This window comes from Anguilla anguilla, chromosome 14, assembly GCF_013347855.1.
Source record: "Anguilla anguilla isolate fAngAng1 chromosome 14, fAngAng1.pri, whole genome shotgun sequence".
Classification (NCBI taxonomy): domain Eukaryota; kingdom Metazoa; phylum Chordata; class Actinopteri; order Anguilliformes; family Anguillidae; genus Anguilla; species Anguilla anguilla.
The window spans coordinates 1,959,609-1,977,108 of NC_049214.1; the positions used below are offsets into that span (position 1 = coordinate 1,959,609).

The 17,500-nt window shown below is 44.2% G+C and overlaps 3 protein-coding genes across 7 annotated transcripts in view; 2 read left to right on the forward strand and 1 right to left on the reverse strand.

The window, feature by feature from the left end:
- The window catches only part of c14h5orf63 (chromosome 14 C5orf63 homolog), a 2,804-nt gene extending 502 nt beyond the window's left edge, over positions 1 to 2,302 (reverse strand). The window contains exons 1-3 of one of the 3 annotated variants that reach the window (XM_035391247.1): positions 2,222 to 2,302; positions 1,171 to 1,297; positions 225 to 281 (exon numbers count right to left, since the gene is read on the reverse strand). In XM_035391247.1, the coding sequence (XP_035247138.1) occupies positions 225 to 281; positions 1,171 to 1,284 (171 nt within the window). In that variant the 5' untranslated portion in view covers positions 1,285 to 1,297; positions 2,222 to 2,302. Of the gene's footprint in view, positions 1 to 224; positions 282 to 1,170; positions 1,298 to 1,769; positions 2,076 to 2,115 lie in introns of those variants that run through there. The other 2 variants (XM_035391246.1, XM_035391245.1) reach the window with 2 other exon arrangements.
- A 75-nt stretch (positions 2,303 to 2,377) lies between these two features.
- LOC118212846 (TIMELESS-interacting protein-like) lies at positions 2,378 to 10,451 on the forward strand. 2 transcript variants are annotated; one of them, XR_004762324.1, is made up of 7 exons: positions 2,378 to 2,690; positions 3,487 to 3,663; positions 4,705 to 4,795; positions 5,696 to 5,771; positions 7,825 to 7,947; positions 8,522 to 8,607; positions 9,947 to 10,024. XR_004762324.1 is itself a non-coding variant. In XM_035391244.1 (7 exons), the coding sequence occupies exons 1-7, from the start codon at positions 2,675 to 2,677 to the stop codon at positions 10,099 to 10,101; spliced, it is 699 nt and encodes a 232-aa protein (XP_035247135.1). In that variant the 5' UTR covers positions 2,378 to 2,674; the 3' UTR covers positions 10,102 to 10,451. The 2 variants fall into 2 exon arrangements, 1 of the variants encoding a protein (XP_035247135.1); XM_035391244.1 differs by having other exon boundaries at positions 8,547 to 8,607; positions 9,947 to 10,451.
- A 395-nt stretch (positions 10,452 to 10,846) lies between these two features.
- Positions 10,847 to 17,500, forward strand: part of megf10 (multiple EGF-like-domains 10) — a 78,399-nt gene continuing 71,745 nt past the window's right edge. The window contains exon 1 of one of the 2 annotated variants that reach the window (XM_035391241.1): positions 10,847 to 11,459. The gene's annotated coding sequence lies outside the window, so the exon portion shown is untranslated. The remainder of the gene's footprint in view (positions 11,460 to 17,500) is intronic. The other variant, XM_035391242.1, reaches the window with a different exon arrangement.

Consider the following 17,500-nt stretch of genomic DNA (forward strand, 5'->3'; position numbering starts at 1 on the left):
ACAAGAACATAATTAGCAATGTGTGAAGTGTAGTAATGTGTTCTGCTGATTATACATTCAACTGAGGATGTGGCAAATCCCTTCATCCAAGATAATCCAACCCTGGTGTAAAATCTCTAAATTATTCCGTCTGTAAACTGACAACAAATGATTTTCAAATGAGTTGCCCGGGGAGACCATCTGTGTATGTCCTCCCCTGTTATCAGTATCAGGCTCTTTCTTACCCTCTGTTTATACGGTTCAAGGACCTCTTTGGCTTCATCACATAAAGGACAGGGGTCCTGCAGACAGAAATATTCAACATCACATGACATGACATGACATGACATCACAGGCATTTAGCAGACACTCTTACCCAAGAGCGAGTTACACAACTCTTACATAGCATTTACACTGCATCCATTTATACAGCTGGATGTATGCTGAAGCAATGCAGGTTAAGTACCTTGCTCAAGGGTACAACGGCAGTGTACTAACTGGGAATTGAGCCAGTGACCTTTAGGTTACCAGACCAGCTCCTTACCCATTACACTACACTGCCGCCCAAATCATAATTTCCATTTGCAAAGGCCTTTCAACAGGACAATCCTGCTATGCTATTTCCCCAATGTGTAATTTGCACGGATAACAAGTCTGGGATTACAGTAAATCTTTGGGTGCCTGATGTCCACTGTATCTGAGTCCTGCAGCTGAGTATCTGAGTCCTGTAGCTGAGTATCTGAGTCCTGTAGCTGAGTATCTGAGTCCTGTAGCTCTTGGGCTCTGAAATGCTGTGTGATTACCTCAGAAATGAGAGATTCTGCCTATTCATCCATAGGTGTGTGTCTGTATGTGTGTGTGTGTGAGTAGGTGAGTGTGTGTGTGAGTGTATGTCAGTATGTGTGTGAGTGTGTGTGTGTGTGTGCCTATAACCTCCAGTTTATCCTGTCCTGCTCTTCAAGTGAAAAACAGTTCACAAAAAAGAAAGATAAAAGTGGTGCTAGACGTGATGAGGGGTTTTGTCTGAGCCGAGCGGCAGACTGATATTTAACGCCAGGGTCTTGTTTTCCCTCCGTTTTGTCCCTTCCTGCGGCTCAGATAACAGCTCAGCAGGGAGAGCTTTCACTCCTCAGACGGACAAGCCTACAAGATGTCCGCCGGCAGCGCACAGCCAGAGCGACAGACGGTCACCTTGGTGAAGAGGGTCAAGACGGGTAACTGCCTCGACGAGGAGCATCTGCTTCTGAGGAGCTGCAGGCCACGCAGCTTCGTGGGCTGAAGGTGTCTCAGCCCCAGCCAGTGCATGGCAGTTATGAGCCTGCAAAGAGCAAAGGTTAGTCAAGAAATTAGCTCAACGCCTCTTTCTGTCACAAATTATTTACCTTAAAAAAAATTTTAAAATCAGCTGCTGAATGTCACAGCGGGGCTCTTCTCATAAAACATATTAATTCAAAGAAAATATAATCTGATTTAAGAGATTCAAATGCAAGCAGGCCCAGTGGAAGTTTTTTTGTTTTGTTTTGTTTTTTTGAGTGGGGAGGCAGTCGAAATTACTTTAATCACTCTTCCTAGGACCAAAAATCTTCCTGCGTCTCTAGCAGCCACCTTTGGATTGTTTTCTCTTTTTGGTGGAAGTCATTTCAGAGCCAACAGTTCCTAAAGCACGAGGACCGAAAGCATGCTTGCAAAGAATGTATTTAAATAGTTAAATACCGCGCGCCGGAATGCTGATTCCACGTACACCAAAATGCGTAATATCCAAAAAATAATTCGGAAGCCAGGATTATTACCTAAAATACGACATGTATTCTTAGGACACTTAGAATATTCCTGGCTTCACAGTGACGTCTATAGACAGGCATCTTCGTCACCAGTGTACACGCGTTGTCGCGAGAAACCAGGCAACGACTGGAACTCAAATGACTTGCGGTTGACCGCGTGCACTAGTTCGAATGTCATGCACTGGGTTAATCGCACGGGAATTAGATCGGGTTTTAAAAAAAGGAGCGACGGTTGCGTAGGTTAACTCGCTGTCCCACGCAATACCAAGCTGTTGCCATTATTTTTAGAACTGTATTGCGCACTGAAGAGGTTATACTTAGCCCTTGTTCAAAATCTCTTGTTTTTATACCTTACCCTTAAAGTAGCTGCAGGAAGCGCGGATGTTCATGTGACCGAAGTCAACAATTCTCTCGAAACATTACTAAACACACTTCAGTGGTTTAAAAACACAATTCCTTACCCGAGTAAAACAACCGGGTAGGAGACTACGGAGCTAAATAAGAACACGGAGGAAATTCTATTACTCGTTGGATGCTATTGGTTAGATGGGGTTTCTCTTCCTGTTCCGTCCAGCCATTTTATTCGCTCACTGGCCGTTCAAAAGCAGACGCGGCAAAATTAGAATTCAAGTTCCTGTTGTCTCAAAAGCATGCTTGATGAACAACAAAAAAGAAATGCATTTAAATAAATGCATCCACTAAAATAACGATTAATACAAATATGTGTCGTAAGTAGTTTTCAAACAACCGCACAAATGTCTATTGTCTAAAGTATTACACAGCAATTTATGTAATTATTATTAATACTGAATAACGAGTCAAAACATTACAGAACCTTTATATTAAATTGACTTTTTATCTTAAATTTCTGGCAGAAATAAACCAATGAATTTTTTTTTCATCTTTGGTGCTGTATGATATTCTCTCCAGGTACGCATCCCCAGACTTTAGCGACCTCAACGGCTCTTTGCATTTTATCTTGGTGCAGAATGCAGTAGAGTAAACTGGAAAATGACGGACACTGTTCTTTTAAAATTAAGTTGGACTTTAACACCTAAATTCATATCTCTGGCAAAAAACAAACAAACAAACAAAAAAAGAAAGGCAAAAATAAATAAGTGAATAAATATAATAATACATTAATGAAAAAAGGTTATTATAAATCTAATACTTTCCAAGATTTCCAATGCGCAGGGCATTTACAGACATTACGTTTGGTTTGTTTTTAAACTGTCAAATAGGCTTGATGTTAGCTTTACAGCGTCTTAGCTGGGTTACATGCTAACACGTTTTCTGTCCATCAAATAATGTAAATCTTATTAAATTGTATTATGTAACTCCGGAAGTCTTACGATGCTATTTGGGGAAAGATCTTTCTTGTGTACCAGACATGGAACCACCGCGACAACGTAAATAGGGTTTATAGTAACAATCTGACGCGCATGCGTAATTCGGCACGGATTAGGTCCGCGTGGAGTTTGTTTGCTTTCAGAGTACTGGCCACGTGGGCGACGCGCGCCTCTGCAAAGCACTTGCTTGGGCCGATGCCCTAGCAACTAGAGACGCAACATTCACGAAGTAAAGGTATGCTGTTTTTTCTGCTTCCGTTCATAAACATAATTACATGTACTAAAAAGGTGTCAGTCATGCACGATGTTAATTATATAATATAATTTGTGCAAGGCTATTGTTAAATTATGCCGCAAATGAACTCTTGTCATTGCAGACATGTGCAGTCCGGTAGAACATCACCACATCATTGTTCCACCTCGTTTTGAAGACATCGAGGATGAGAAATACTGTGGTCCGTTCCCTCCTCCGACATCCCCGGTGTATGTTCCTTTCTCAGGGAAACGCACGAGGACATCAAGAGGATCTGCCCACAGTCTGGCGAGCGAGGAGGGTAGGGGTCGCAGCCGAAATGCAAAACTGCGTCTTATGCATTCTAAATTATCTGTCTTCCTAGTCTGCATACATCGTGCTGTCATTTTCAACGACGCAATTAGTCTGCATCGTGCAGAATGTCCTTTACAATAAATGCAAATTCGCATTTTGACGAAGCCTTAAAAATATTACGTACGTGTAAGCAATGCGAATGTATGAATTTTAACAGTACAACCTGACAGCCATTTTACTGAAACATTCTTAAATTTTTGATAAAATCCATTTCTTCTTCTTTTTATTATTATTTTTATTTTATTTTACAAGGATCTCTATTTATGTACAATTCCAGTCTCAGAACTCAGAATTATTAATCAAACATTTTATACTTGAAAGAACTGTGGAATATCGACATGGTATAAAGACAGACTTTTATTCATATAATTATGAATAATTCCAAAATTCCTGCCTGTTTATAACCTCTAGAATCATAACATTGAACCTAATTCACAAAACTTTTCTAAAGTTATTATTATGTTTGTTCCTAATGTGTTCTTAAAAATGTTCCTGCAAAAAAAAAAAAAAAAAAATTATTCATGACACCTGTTCTGACCTTTGTTTTTGTGCATATCCCAGGTGTATGAGATGATGAATGTTGACTGTTTTTATAGTTTATGTGCAATCCTGTTCTTGTGATGAGCATAAGGAAGAACGGCCATGAACAAATACAGATAAGAAAAAAAAATGATGAATGCCGAAATGTTTGTGGAAGCGTTCTTACATGCAGTTTACGATCAAATATGATCATACGCATGTTTTGTGAATGGGGCCCATTGTTATTAAAGTTGGGTTTTAAGGAATCTGTGATAGACTGACCGGTGAACACAGAGTTTAATGTTGCATTAACAGTTATGGAATCTGTGATGGATGTAGGGTTAACACACGGAGTTTCTGTTAATATTAAACTGTGTGATAAACCCTACATCTACCACAGATTCCTTAAAACCCACATCTATCACAGATTCCATAACTCTGCATATAACATTAAACTGTCTCTGTGCAGATGAGAAGGTGGGCGGGCTTCTGCTCAGTCAGATGGAGGAGAAGCCGATGACCAATCAAAGGGAGCCGTGTGCAGCGCTGGACGTGGACAAGTCAGTGACCCCCCCGCCCCACCCCCCCTTCCCTCTCCCCCAACTGAAACCTACCTTTATTGTGGCTGAATGTATGTGTTTTTACTGTGTAGCCAAAGTAAAACAGTTCTTGTGGCTTCACAATAACTTTTGCCTTGGGGGGGTTACGGGTTTGAATCATAGGCTGAATGCAGGTGTTTTTACTGTGTTACCAAAGCACTGGTCTTGTCAGTTTTGCCGAAAAAAGGGAAGAACATTACACAATTGGCAAATAACAGTATTTGAATATGTGATAGTGTGTGCCACTTGTGTGTATTTGGCTGCGTTTGCTCTCTCATTAACTTAATGCTCTCGCAGGTTTCCAGACTGAGCTCTGGACTGTTTTCATTCCACTGCAAAAATGAGCCTTTTTTTAGGCAAGGAGGAGGTTATTAAATATATAGAGAGATGAGATGAGAATTGGGGCAGAAGGCAGAATTAATTTGGTATTATGTGCGGTTGAATGAGGTAGTAAAATGTGTTTGGTAAGCCTTATTTTAAAACAAATGCAGTTTATTGTAGCTTGGACTCAGTCTATAATTATATTCAGACATCTGCTCTTATACTGATTAATGTCATTTGGTTGTAGTTACGTATGAATGTGTAGGAAATTAAAGGTCTTGTTCAGTCTATTGTAAAGTATTCAGTGAAGCAGCTCATAAGTGATCCATAATGGCACTTTTACACTTCTGTTTTTCTGATAAGTAAAAAATTCAGAGACAGAAGTCTCACAAGAGCTGACTATATTGTACAGCACTGCCACCTATAGGATTTTAGTAGCAACTGCACGGTTGATGTGCCTTCGCTGACATCAAACAAAACAAAATTAAAGGCACCCTTTTAATCTGAACGGATAATTGCCCTTGGTTTCGTTCACCCCAGGCTCCTGTCAGAAAATGGAATAGCAGCTTTGTGTGATGTTTTTGGAAATACCTCATTCAAGGGGCAAGGCCAGGAGGTAAGCAAAATGCTTTGGCAGAAAGTTATGGTGAAAAATTCATAACGATGTTTAATTGGTAAATATGTACAGCAAGAAGCTTCTTGGAACAGATAAAGCATTCATTATTGAATTTCATGATATACAATGAGATATGTTAAACAAGACATGCTTGGCAGAAGTTCCCCAGATTGCCGTAGTCAATTTGATATTGATGTGTAACTTAATTGATTAGGGTTACAACTGTCATCATTTTCTTAAATTATATATTCAAGCAGCTTTCATGGGAAAGATTTAATGTATGGTTCAGAAAGATGTTGCTTTTATTATGTTGCTTTTTCATGCATGCTGATAAAATGCTGTCCAAAATGTAAATTAAAATACCAGTGTGACCCATTTCATTTAATTCACTGTCTTTCACCCTGCCTCTAAACTCATTCGGTGTCATCTTGGTACTAAAGAATTCAGCATGTTTTGACCTGTAGTGAAAATGTTTGCATGTTGAATAATGTTTTCCATGTTTTGTGTTTAAGGTCTGAATTGAGTCTTGCACTATTTGTTGTATGAAGGAATCATTCAATGTCGGATAGATGGATGTGTGAAATTCAGAGGGACAGAAACAGAAACTTTATGTTTTTTCAGAGAGACAGAGAGAGTAGCAGAGAGAGAAAGAAGGAGAGTGAGTGTGAGAGAGAGAGATAGAGTGAGAATTTGATGGGAGGATAATCCTTCGGGAATAGATACACACATTAGTACTCAGGCAGCTGTGTTGTGAATGGATCGGTGTTGATCCTCGAATGCGGTGGCTAATCTACCTGTAATCTCTGTACTTCTTGTGTCTGCTAAACAGGAAGTCCACTTGGCGAGCCCATGCTCCTCCCTTCTGGCGCAGCAGTTATGATTACCTAATAACCAGGAAACCACGCGTTTCCATGTACAGCAAGACCAACATTGTACTTTTATTTGCTTGGCAGCTTTACCCACTTTTAAATTTCATATATCATCCGTTTATGACGCTGGGTGAAGTGGTTCCTGGCTCAAGGTACGCAGCACCTCATTCTAGGATGCAGCTGCATTGCTCCAGCAGGGAACAGAAACAGCGAGCTTCTGGTTCTGTGCCAAATCTATTAAACACTAATGTACACCTCAGCCTTGGAGTCTGTGCTGTGCTGCTGAGTAACCTTCTTTCATTCACTATTCATCTCTTTTACATCATTCTTTTAGTTTTACTTGACAGGAGCCACGTTTTAGTTTTTTTTTTTTTTTTTTTTCTTTACAATTTCTTTCTACAATTTTCTTACACTTATTTCATGTGCTATCTCAGTCACTGTGTTTAAACATGCAGATGAATGACGCTTCTGGGGAGAAGGGCTAATTCAGTGCTAAATGTCGGCCTTTTGGCTGCCATGCAAGATTTACCTGCACATCAGGGCCCTGTTTCACTAAGCAGGATTGCTGAGTCGGCTGGATAAGTGTGCTAAGAAGTAAAAAGTTGGAACCCCTCCCAAATCTGGAACATGGACAGAAGCAAAAAAGAGCAGTTCTGGGTTTTACTCAGTGCTGTTACCCAGATAGCAAAGCAACTCTGGGCCTGATCTGGCCCCCGGATGATCTGACTCCGGAGTGGAATCAGAGCTGATCCATCCCAGAGGTCTTTGCTGTCGGGGTATCCAGCGAGCTCTGTGATCCTGCTTTGTGAAACAGGGCACCGGTGAGCAGAGTGGTGTGAGTTAGCGCCCCCTGTGGGGGGCTCTGTGTGTTGCTCACTCTTTCGGTAATGGCTCAAAGGTCGTGTGAATTCATTTGTAATTTGACTGTAATTCCCTGGGTGCGTCAGCAGGGGGACACATTGGCAGCTGGCTCCGCGACGTCTTTCTGCTAATCCTGGCTGTTTGGAGCTGCCAGCAGGTCTACAGACTCAGCTGGGATGGATGGATGGATTATAGTAGTGTGAATGACATTTGGAGTGGGTTTCCGCTGGTCTCCATTTTGGCTCTTAAATAAGGGCGTGTGTAGTCTATGAGGTTTCTTCCCGCAGAATGAAACTGAAGGTGTGGCCCCTCACTGTGTGCAGGTAGAGGACCTCCGTACCCTCCTGGAGGGGTTCCAGCACTGGGGCAAACAGACCTTCCCCCAGCTCACGTTTGAGGACCTGGTCGCACAGCTGGAGGACCTGGGAGGCCGCATCGAGATGCAGGTGCTTTCCCATAATTCCACTGCAATAGGGCATATACATAAGAAGAAGAAGCGATTATCTTCTGAGCGATTGCATGGCTGAGGACCTGATTGTGGTTCATGGATACATATTGCACATGCCAACAGAGGCTGCGCAAGCTGTGGTCTAAAGAAATACAACACACACAGCCTCAAGTTCTGTACAATTAAGTCAGTTCATCCTATTGAAGGCTTTAAAATCGAACTTAGTACCACAGAATAAGACATAAATGGTAGTAGTGATTAACTGTCAGCCTGCGGTCTGGGATAATCATAATGCAAAATGAAAAAAATACCCAGACTACGATAAATAACACAACTGAAGAAGGTAATCTACATTAAAATAATCGGACGTGTTTCTTAAAAGCAATGAGAAATTGTAAGGGAGATGAACGATCCACTTTAAATGTGAACACTGCATTGAAACGTAGCAGGACTGCTTAGTTGCTGTTTGTGAGCATGACTGTCAGGCAGGTTTCAGGGAGATGATGAATCTGTCATGCTTCTTTGATGATTTCATTCGATGTTTTTGTTTGTTTGTTTTTTTGTTCGTCTTGTTGGTTGATGGTGCGTGAGCGGCAGGCTTGCCTGAGAGCCCTGCAGCCAGGCTTCGTGCGGCCTTGTGCTCAGGATGAGCGCTCAGGTGAGTAGTGGGCTGACTCGACGTCAGGTGGGGGCGGGGGGGGGGGGGGGTGACTTTTATGGGAGATCCACAGAGAGTGAGGAGGCATCGTGGGACTGTGGATGACCTGATTAAATTCCGCCAGGCTTAATTACTCGATTCAGCAGCTTGAGAGAATCAGAATCTAACCGCCAGCATCGGCACTCTCTCAGGTACTGTGTCACGGTGCGGAACAGCCAATGAAAAAAATGTTATACTGAAAGAGCAAATTCTTATTTTTTATTCACAACGCCTGTATTTTATCAGCTTTAAGGCGAAATCACCCCGGCGTAGATGCACCGGTAATGGGGCTGGGAGCCCCCAGCCACAAAAAGAATAACTTTCAGAACAATAGATTATAATATTTCATCGCTTTCTTGCACCATGAGCGTGTGTCAGACATTATTTCAGTCTTGCACCATGAGCGTGTGTTAGACATTATTTCAGTCTTGCAGAATGAGCGTGTGTTAGACATTATTTCCATTTGGTTCTGAGGCAGTTACAGCTTCACTGCTTGTATTCCCGGGGCAAAATGCTCTCACTCGAAACAAGTGCAAATATAGATATTGTGCATTTTCCCAGAATACTGAGGTATTGTGATTATGGTGAATGGGTAGATAAGCAGAGAGGACTATGAAGCTGGAACTTTTCTTAAATCAGTCTTTAACATGACATGGAGAAATGAGATAGAACTGTTCTGTTTCTCCAAGGTGTGGTGAAGTGAAAACTTTCAGAGGGTGGGGGAGAAAGGGCTGGAAATCCATTTTCTTTTTATTTTATTTTTCCTACCCATAGTGGTGTCTAGTATATTTCATAAGGGACACCTGGCCAAGAGACCAGAACAATGAATACACAGAAGAATTATACCGCAACAGACATACACAATAAAAATGAACAATAACAAAAACAAAATAATAATAATAGTAAACAATTCCTGCACTGCTGCCTGAATTATTTAAAGGCAATGAGGCGATGTTGTTTGTCCAGCATATCGTGTTACCTCAGATATTGCAACCCAAAGAAAGTCGCAACCTGTGTGGTTCAGTGAATTATTGTCCCGCGGAACTGTTTTGCCATTTAAAAGCAGGTGGTATTGTGGGAAATGTAGTCTAGTGTAATGCCAGTGAAGAAGAGGATCCTTTAACTTAAGATAGCAGGGTACTCCCTCTTCCCCAAATTGAAAGGTATCTTTTGTGAGAATATGGACCTGACCACAACTGTTTTGTTATTTATAAACAGGTGGCATTGTGGGAAATGTAGTCTTTATTGAGACCCTTTCCGGTGCACACACGAGCGATCAGGCGTCCCATTCTTTCTTTAGGCCTGGCGTCGGAGGTCCTCCGTCCCACTGAAGACCCGCCCCAGGGCAGGAAGCTCCGAACCGAGGGGCAGAAGGAACGCCCGCCTCTGGGTCAGCTGACCTGTGATGTCATCGACAAATGGCCGACAGATTGCAGACTCTCCACAAAAAACTAAGGGGATGAGAGCAAGGCTTAACACTCCAGAGTGTCTACGCTGTACCAGTGCCTTGTCCATGTCCAGGTCTTGGCTGTAGCGATGGGCTGGGTTGATTATTGCTTGTTGATTGGTTTGTTAGAGCTTATTCCAGAGTAGAGTAGACAGCAGAAAAGTGCATAAATATGGTATTTTTAAGGGGCATCCCTGTTCCCCCCTGCCCCAATCCCTTTGGAAGAACCCTCTAGTGTCTGCAGGCTTTTCAGTCAAACAGTGAAGACCGGCAATTTTACGAGCATTGTTTTGGCCTATCTTGACCCCATCTGTCACTCTTAACTCAACCTGGATAATTAAATTTCAAATGAAAGAGAGATGTGTCCTTTTGTCATTGAGTTCAGATTTGATTGATGGAGAACAGGTAACGGCAGATAAATAGTTGGGACAGTTTTACGTGGACGGCCATACATACATATGTAAAATACCCAAATATAAACCTACTGTATAAACAGTAAATAATACTGCTTCGCGTTTATCAGCTTGACCAATTCTGTCAGATCAATGTCCGCGGTGCTGCTACTGTATTTGCCTGGCGGCGTATTGGTCGCAATAAGTTGAAGAAGAATAACGGTTTGAAGCTAGGTGGCGCCAAAACCACGGAACGTTGAAACAAACCGACCATCCAGTGCCGTGTTGGAGTCTATTTTGTACAGTCTCTGGTTGGAGTTAAGTAGCCTATGAAGAGGTCAGTACCCAGAGGTTGAAGCGGAATATATAGAAACGTTAAATGTGTATGCTTTGTACAAAAAAATTGTTGACAGTTTTTTTTGTTTGTTTCATTTTGTACATTTTAAGTTTTGCGAATCTGAGTTTTGATGTGTACTTCTAGTCAGTTGAGTTTTCCTATTGAAGAAATAAATAATGACAGAATAACAGCATAAATACTTTTCAAAACATCTGGCGATACACATGGGATCTAGTATTTAAGTGCAACCGTCACGGCGGAGTTTCTTCAAAACTTGTTTAGCAACGAATGCCAGCCCCATTGGCTGAGACTTGGAATGAGGTCACGGCAGCGATTGTTGTGATGGTGCTTCTCGTTTTGGGGCAAGTTCATTCCGACCATCCTGTAGCACTTGGGATGCGCTCGAGCCGTCGCCACAGCATTCAGCAGTTTTGACCTCTTCCTCTACTTTCCTAACGGGACCCTTGTGTATTGCGCTTATTAGCGGGGATATTCTACAGTAGGTTGGAATCTTTCGCTTGGGAACTTTTTTTTTTAATGAACCTGCTGCCTTCAAGAACTTTTATCTTGCGAGCATCGCGCTTTAGATAGGACATCCAATGGTCTTTGGAGGGACGCAACTGTTTTTATAGAATAGGTGAGTGTTGATGTTTGCTTTCTGTGCTTATATTGAATTTCGCCTTCGCTTGTTCACGTGGCTTGTTGGTGTTCTATTTACTAATGGCAACAAAACAATTCCGGCTCCTACCCGTTTGCTGTTACGCGGATGTTTTTGGCATATCAATTGCCGATGTTGTTCAACCTTTAAAAGTGGAGATGGGATTTTTTTTAAAGTCCGTGGTACAACTGTCCTGCTGCGTTAACTTTCGCATGGTATTCAGTAATAATGTGTACATCCACTGACCCCTCAATTGACGTGTATTGGTAGCTTTGCTGCTGCGGAAATTCCAGTAAGTTTGAAGGAGCTGCGCTTGAATTGATTTTAGAAGTGAAATGCTAAACTGAAGCCAACACTTGTTTCCTTGACAACTGTTGTGGGAACAATCCAGCGAATAAAGTTCCTCCGTGGCTCGCGTGCACGATGTTGTCATCTGCAATAAACATAATCTTGCTAATTCATTGCCTATTGAATTTGGCATTTTACATATTAAACACTTTCCCCAGTGTAAGGCAGCTCGTAAATCACAAAAGCGAAGTCCTCTCATTTTTCATGATGCCCGTGGAAATTCAGCTGGGCTATGTGGGGCAGTATACAGAATTAGACGTATTACTGGTATACAATGAAATAGGCTGCCTTTATACCTTGTTTTTCCCAAATCTTTTTGCCATTTAATAAACTAGGGTGAGCCGCATCATTTACAGGTCAAAATTAAACAGATGTCGCAGTGTGCATCGCTGAACACCAGTGTGACTTTCTGCATACGGAATTTCAGAATTTTTGCAGAATTACTGTTCCATCATCCATTGCATCCCAGACTCCACTTTGTGTTCAACCAGGTGTACAATAAAATGCGTGTAACGCTCCGTTTCACTCGGAACTTTAAAAGGAGTATAAACTCATAGGGTGTTTTGTACAGCCACGCGCTCAAGCCACACTATGTTGAGTTGTTGTCTTACTTCATTTGATCTAGAAGAAATTCCGCTGCATTTAACAGCTTAAATAAAGTTTAAAAAATGAAAGATAAGTAAAATCGCAAGCATTTAAAGTTCTCCAGAATAAAGATGTCTGTGATTGATAAGTGATTGATTTTCATGCCTTAAAATAGTCTCGTGGGTTCAAGATCATGCCATGTAATTATCATATCATGTTTTTGGTGCTACAGTAGCTACCGAAAGAGAGGTTAAGAACGAATAGAAATAGATCGACGTATTGTCGCCAAGTGTTTTTCACTCCATCGGTACTGCGTTGTGCACAAAAGAAACTTCGGACAAAAGCTTTTACAAGCGGGCTGAGTACTGTAGGAAATAAAATGATAAAGAAAAGAATGAAGAGTGGCTTTATTTGTAAGGATAAAATAGCACAGGTCAAAGGTTACTGGCGTCTTCGTCTCATCATTATTAGTGTTGTTATTGTTGTTGTTGTTGTTGTCGCTGTTGTTGTTAATAACCTCCCAGGACCTTTCTAGTTTAAAATGCATTTTGCATCATGTTTAAGACACAACTAGCACCCGTCTGCCCCACCTTAAAATGATTATTAATGATGATTGTGTGAGCCAGTGCATTAACAACGGTGTTAGTAGCGACTTGGGGGTTGTATTTAAAGTGTAGTTCTTCAGAATATATGTTTGCGTGTGTGTGCATTTGTGCGTGCGTGTTTGCACGTGTGTGTGCATGTATACGCTTGTTTGTGCGTGCGCGTGAATGCACACACGCGTTAAGATGGATGTGCGCTATTGTGTTACGGAGAGCTCGTGAAAGGACGGGGTGCACACACTGACTTAGCATGAAGAATGTGTGACACATCGGTACATTAAGCTGTGCCAGAAAGATGGCACAGGGACAAACTGTTTCTGTGGGGGGAACCTTTTTGTCCATCCCCTCAGGCTAAAGAGAGAAAGAAAGAGAGGGAGAGAGAGAGGGCGTCTTCAGTGACAGTCATTGTCCCCCTGCTGGGGTCATGTGACACACTCATAATGGAACACTGAACTTGGACCAGGGAGAGAGAGAGAGAGAGCGAGAGCGAGAGAGATGTATCCTTATCAAGATGCAAAAGAGTTGCCGATTTACAGGACACCAAAAACATCTGTAATGTCTCCGTTATGTTTTGTTTTTTTGGGGTGGGGTGGAGTGGGTGCAAGCTACCCCATCTGTATCTGGCAGTTGCAGGTACTGTAGATGTTTTCCAGAGTTGTTGGACAGGTAGCTGCTAGCCTAGCTCCACCACCTGTGTGGAAGAGCAGTGTGAGCTCAACCTGGGTGCTGAGTTCTTCACACCTTTACTCACAGTTTTGAAGGAGGCCCACAGCCTGCTGGCCTGAAACTCGAGATTTAGAAGATCCATCCAGCCTGGGGGTACACTTATTCCATAAGTCCCTTCCAATGAAGGTCCCGGCGAGAGTGAATGTAGAGATCTAGCTCACTAGGGACAGGGACTTACATCACTCACACCAGGTTTGTTTTGAGTGGAACCAAGAACACCTCAAAGTTGCACTCTTATGTTTGAACCGCGGGGAACAGGCGAGTCATGTTTGGTGAACACCAGAATAAACTCCAGTCCCAATGAACTTAAAGACTTCACAGCGGACATAGCTATGTTAGATGCTCCCGTTGAAGATGTTGGTGTCTTTACCACAGTTTCCAAATGAAACTAGGTTTTAAAAAAAAAAAAAAACACTAAGGATAACACTGGATAATAACTCCGGTGTCAGGTAGAGACGCAGAGCTCCCGTGAAAGACGCTCATCGCGGCTAATGCCGAGCTTCCCCCCCGAGCGGAGCGAAGGTGGAAGAGGGCGGAGCCGCTAGGAGCAGCTCTGAGCGTGACCGTGTTATTATGGCAATGCGTCCCTGTTTGTTTTGGGAGTGGCGACCGAGCCCAGCTGGTAGCAATAAAAACAACATTATTTCTCATGATAATTAAAGGGTAGGGTGCAGACGGGGTTTCGCAGGGAGAGGGGGGATAAAAATAAGTGGACCCGACCGGCAGCAGATGGTTCGATGCGTCTGTAAAATTCGCCGTTTTTTTTAAAACAGTGCATTTTGACACACTGTGCTGTGCTCACGTCAAACCTGGTATATGCGAGGTGAACAGCAGATGTTGTGACAGCCAGTGGCGAGCCTCGATGAGCCGAATGACCTGTTCTGCTTACAGGACGTTATTATGATTTCATGTACACATCTCCAAGCATGCAGCAGCTCACACAGGACGCATCACTTCTGATCATCAGCGTAATGGACGGTCCCGCATAATTTAACCCGGTGGCAGGACGGGGGATGACTACACGCCAGACCCTTTTAAACTCAATTTCCCATACTGCACGTGGAGTGCCAATGATCCACTCCAGCGAAAGCGTTCGGTCGAGGAGTTGAAACGACTGGTTTTTGTCGAGTGAGACGCTTCGCAGCGTGAGTCAGTATGTCTCACCGGCAGGCCAGAGCGATTTGTACAGAATAATGCGCTGCTTTTCTGCAGCACAAGCGTCTCTGCCCTGACTGATGGGGCCACCTGGCCTTGTGTTCTGGCTGAATGGGGAACCGAAGGCTGGAATTCAGCAGACTACAAAGGGGACGGGCTCGCCGCATTTTGAAGAAGGCCGTGACACAAAAGACCCGCTTTCCGTAACGTGCGACACAAGCGAAGCGCGTTCAGCAGAGAGACTGATCGTGGCCCTGTTCCGTTTTTACAGTTGCCGTCGAAACTTTTCAAACCGAAGGTTCTATTTTAATCGCCGAAGACAGAGATTAAATGGAAGTTGAAGGTGGCTGTGAGAAGGAGGGATTTTCACAACAGCCTGCTCACGTTGTTTTTAAAAGTTCAGAACAAATCACAGATTTATTAGAATGATTTACAACAGTCAAACGATTGGCGACTCAAGACGTTTTGAAGTCATTTTTGTTTGCTGTACCCTGACTTTAGAAAACGCCCTTAGCAACACTGGTAGTGGCATGATGTGTCCTAGGCACACCCAGTTTTTGATTGGTTCGCCCCAAAATCGAAGGGTTCCCACACCCCGTCTCCGATCACAGTACCTCCCCAATTTGCCTGGAGGGATTGCGATGATTGGGTTGGAACGTCGGCACCCCTGCTGCTTAGAAAAGGAAAATATGGAATGTTTGAGTCTGTTGCCAAACCTTAGCCAATATTAGCTAATTTTAGCCTCGTTGAGCCCATGTCTGGCTCTGATGTCATTGGGAAACGGAACAGTGCGGTGGCGCGTGGCATCACTTCCTGCTCTGTGGTGTCTCGCTTTCAGAGAGATCTGCCACCCCCAACACCCCCCCACCCCCCCACCCCCCAGACTCGCTCACGGCCCCCGTAACTACCGGCGATGCCCCCTGTTGTGTTTTAGTTTTCACTTCCAGCGCGTTTCTCCTGGACAAAGTTTGGCGCTGGGAGCCCGGCTTTGTCTCGCCCGACTCAAAGCCGCCATTGTGTCCCGGGACCGCGGCGGGCGACAGGCTCGCCGCCCCTGTCTGACCTCGCCAAGAAACGCTACAATGGCGGGAGAAATCTGCGGCGTAAGACAAACCCCCCCCCCCCCCGCCCGAACGCACACACACTCACACACACACACACACACACACTCACACACACACACACACACATACACACACTCACACACACACACACACACACACTCACACACACACACACACACACACACACACTCATACACACACTGAAACACACTACCGCTTTCCACAATGGCCTTAGTCACGTCCTCCCATCAAACCCCACACTCCCAACAGAGCCCCCAGAAGCTCATGTGTGGCGTTATTAACGGTATTATTTAAAACCAGGAGGAATGTCAGAGCTGCCCGTCTCCACCGCGCTAATGCCACAGGCCCTGTCAGTGCGTCAGCAGCGCCGGTATTAGTGGGATTTGAACTCGGGAGACTCTAATGGCCGCCATTAAGCTGTCGTCCGTCCCTGGCGGCAATAACAGCCTCGTCAGCCTCGGGGCACATCTTCACCCTCTCTGTGTGTCGGCGAAAACTCGCTCGACGGCTAAGAACGCGGAAGCAGCTGAGATTGACATTTCCCCCAAAAGGAGGAAGCGTTCTGGTCCCCGGTGGTTCGAGGTAATCCCCATTTTATCAGATCTTTCTGTAATTGGACAGTTTTACGGTGACGGACAGCCGTGTGAAAGTGTTTTCGGTGGGGTGCAGGGTGCGTGTTTCTGACAGACAGAAGGCTCTCTCGTAAAAGAGAGAAAACTGCTCACGCTCACGTGCAGGTCACTCAGAGTCATCACCGCTTTGAATCGGAGCAGGTACCCATTGCATTACATTTATCTGGCAGACGCTTTTATCCAAAGCGACGTACAATAAGTGCGGACCCGAAGGTCACTGGAGCAACTACAAAACTCAGGTCCGACAAGGTACAATGCTCCTTATGTAACAGTTATTCATAGCCACAAACGCGTCTGATCTGGGCGTGTCAGTGGATACCTGAGAACTCCGGTCGTTCAGAGTCTTGTGTGTTTTGGGTGACCTCTTTCCTGAGTGCTCGCTTTAGGGTGAGTACAGACACGATCTTCCAAACAGATGTTTATCAATCAGAGGTTCATGCAGTTCAGCGGCTGCCATTTTACCTCCTTAACATCGGGGCGGGCTGTGAGCTCAGAGCAGGAGGGGCTGTGAGCTCAGAGCAGGAGGGGCTTGAGCTCAGAGCAGGAGGGGCTTGAGCTCAGAGCAGGAGAGGCTGTGAGCTCAGAGCAGGAGAGGCTTGAGCTCAGAGCAGGAGAGGGCTTGAGCTCAGAGCAGGAGGGGCTTGAGCTCAGAGCAGGAGGGGCTGTGAGCTCAGAGCAGGAGGGGCTTGAGCTCAGAGCAGGAGGGGTTTGAGCTCAGAGCAGGAGGGGCTTGAGCTCAGAGCAGGAGGGGCTCTGAGCTCAGAGCAGGAGGGGCTTGAGCTCAGAGCAGGAGGGGCTGTGAGCTCAGAGCAGGAGGGGCTTGAGCTCAGAGCAGGAGAGGCTGTGAGCTCAGAGCAGGAGAGGCTGTGAGCTCAGAGCAGGAGAGG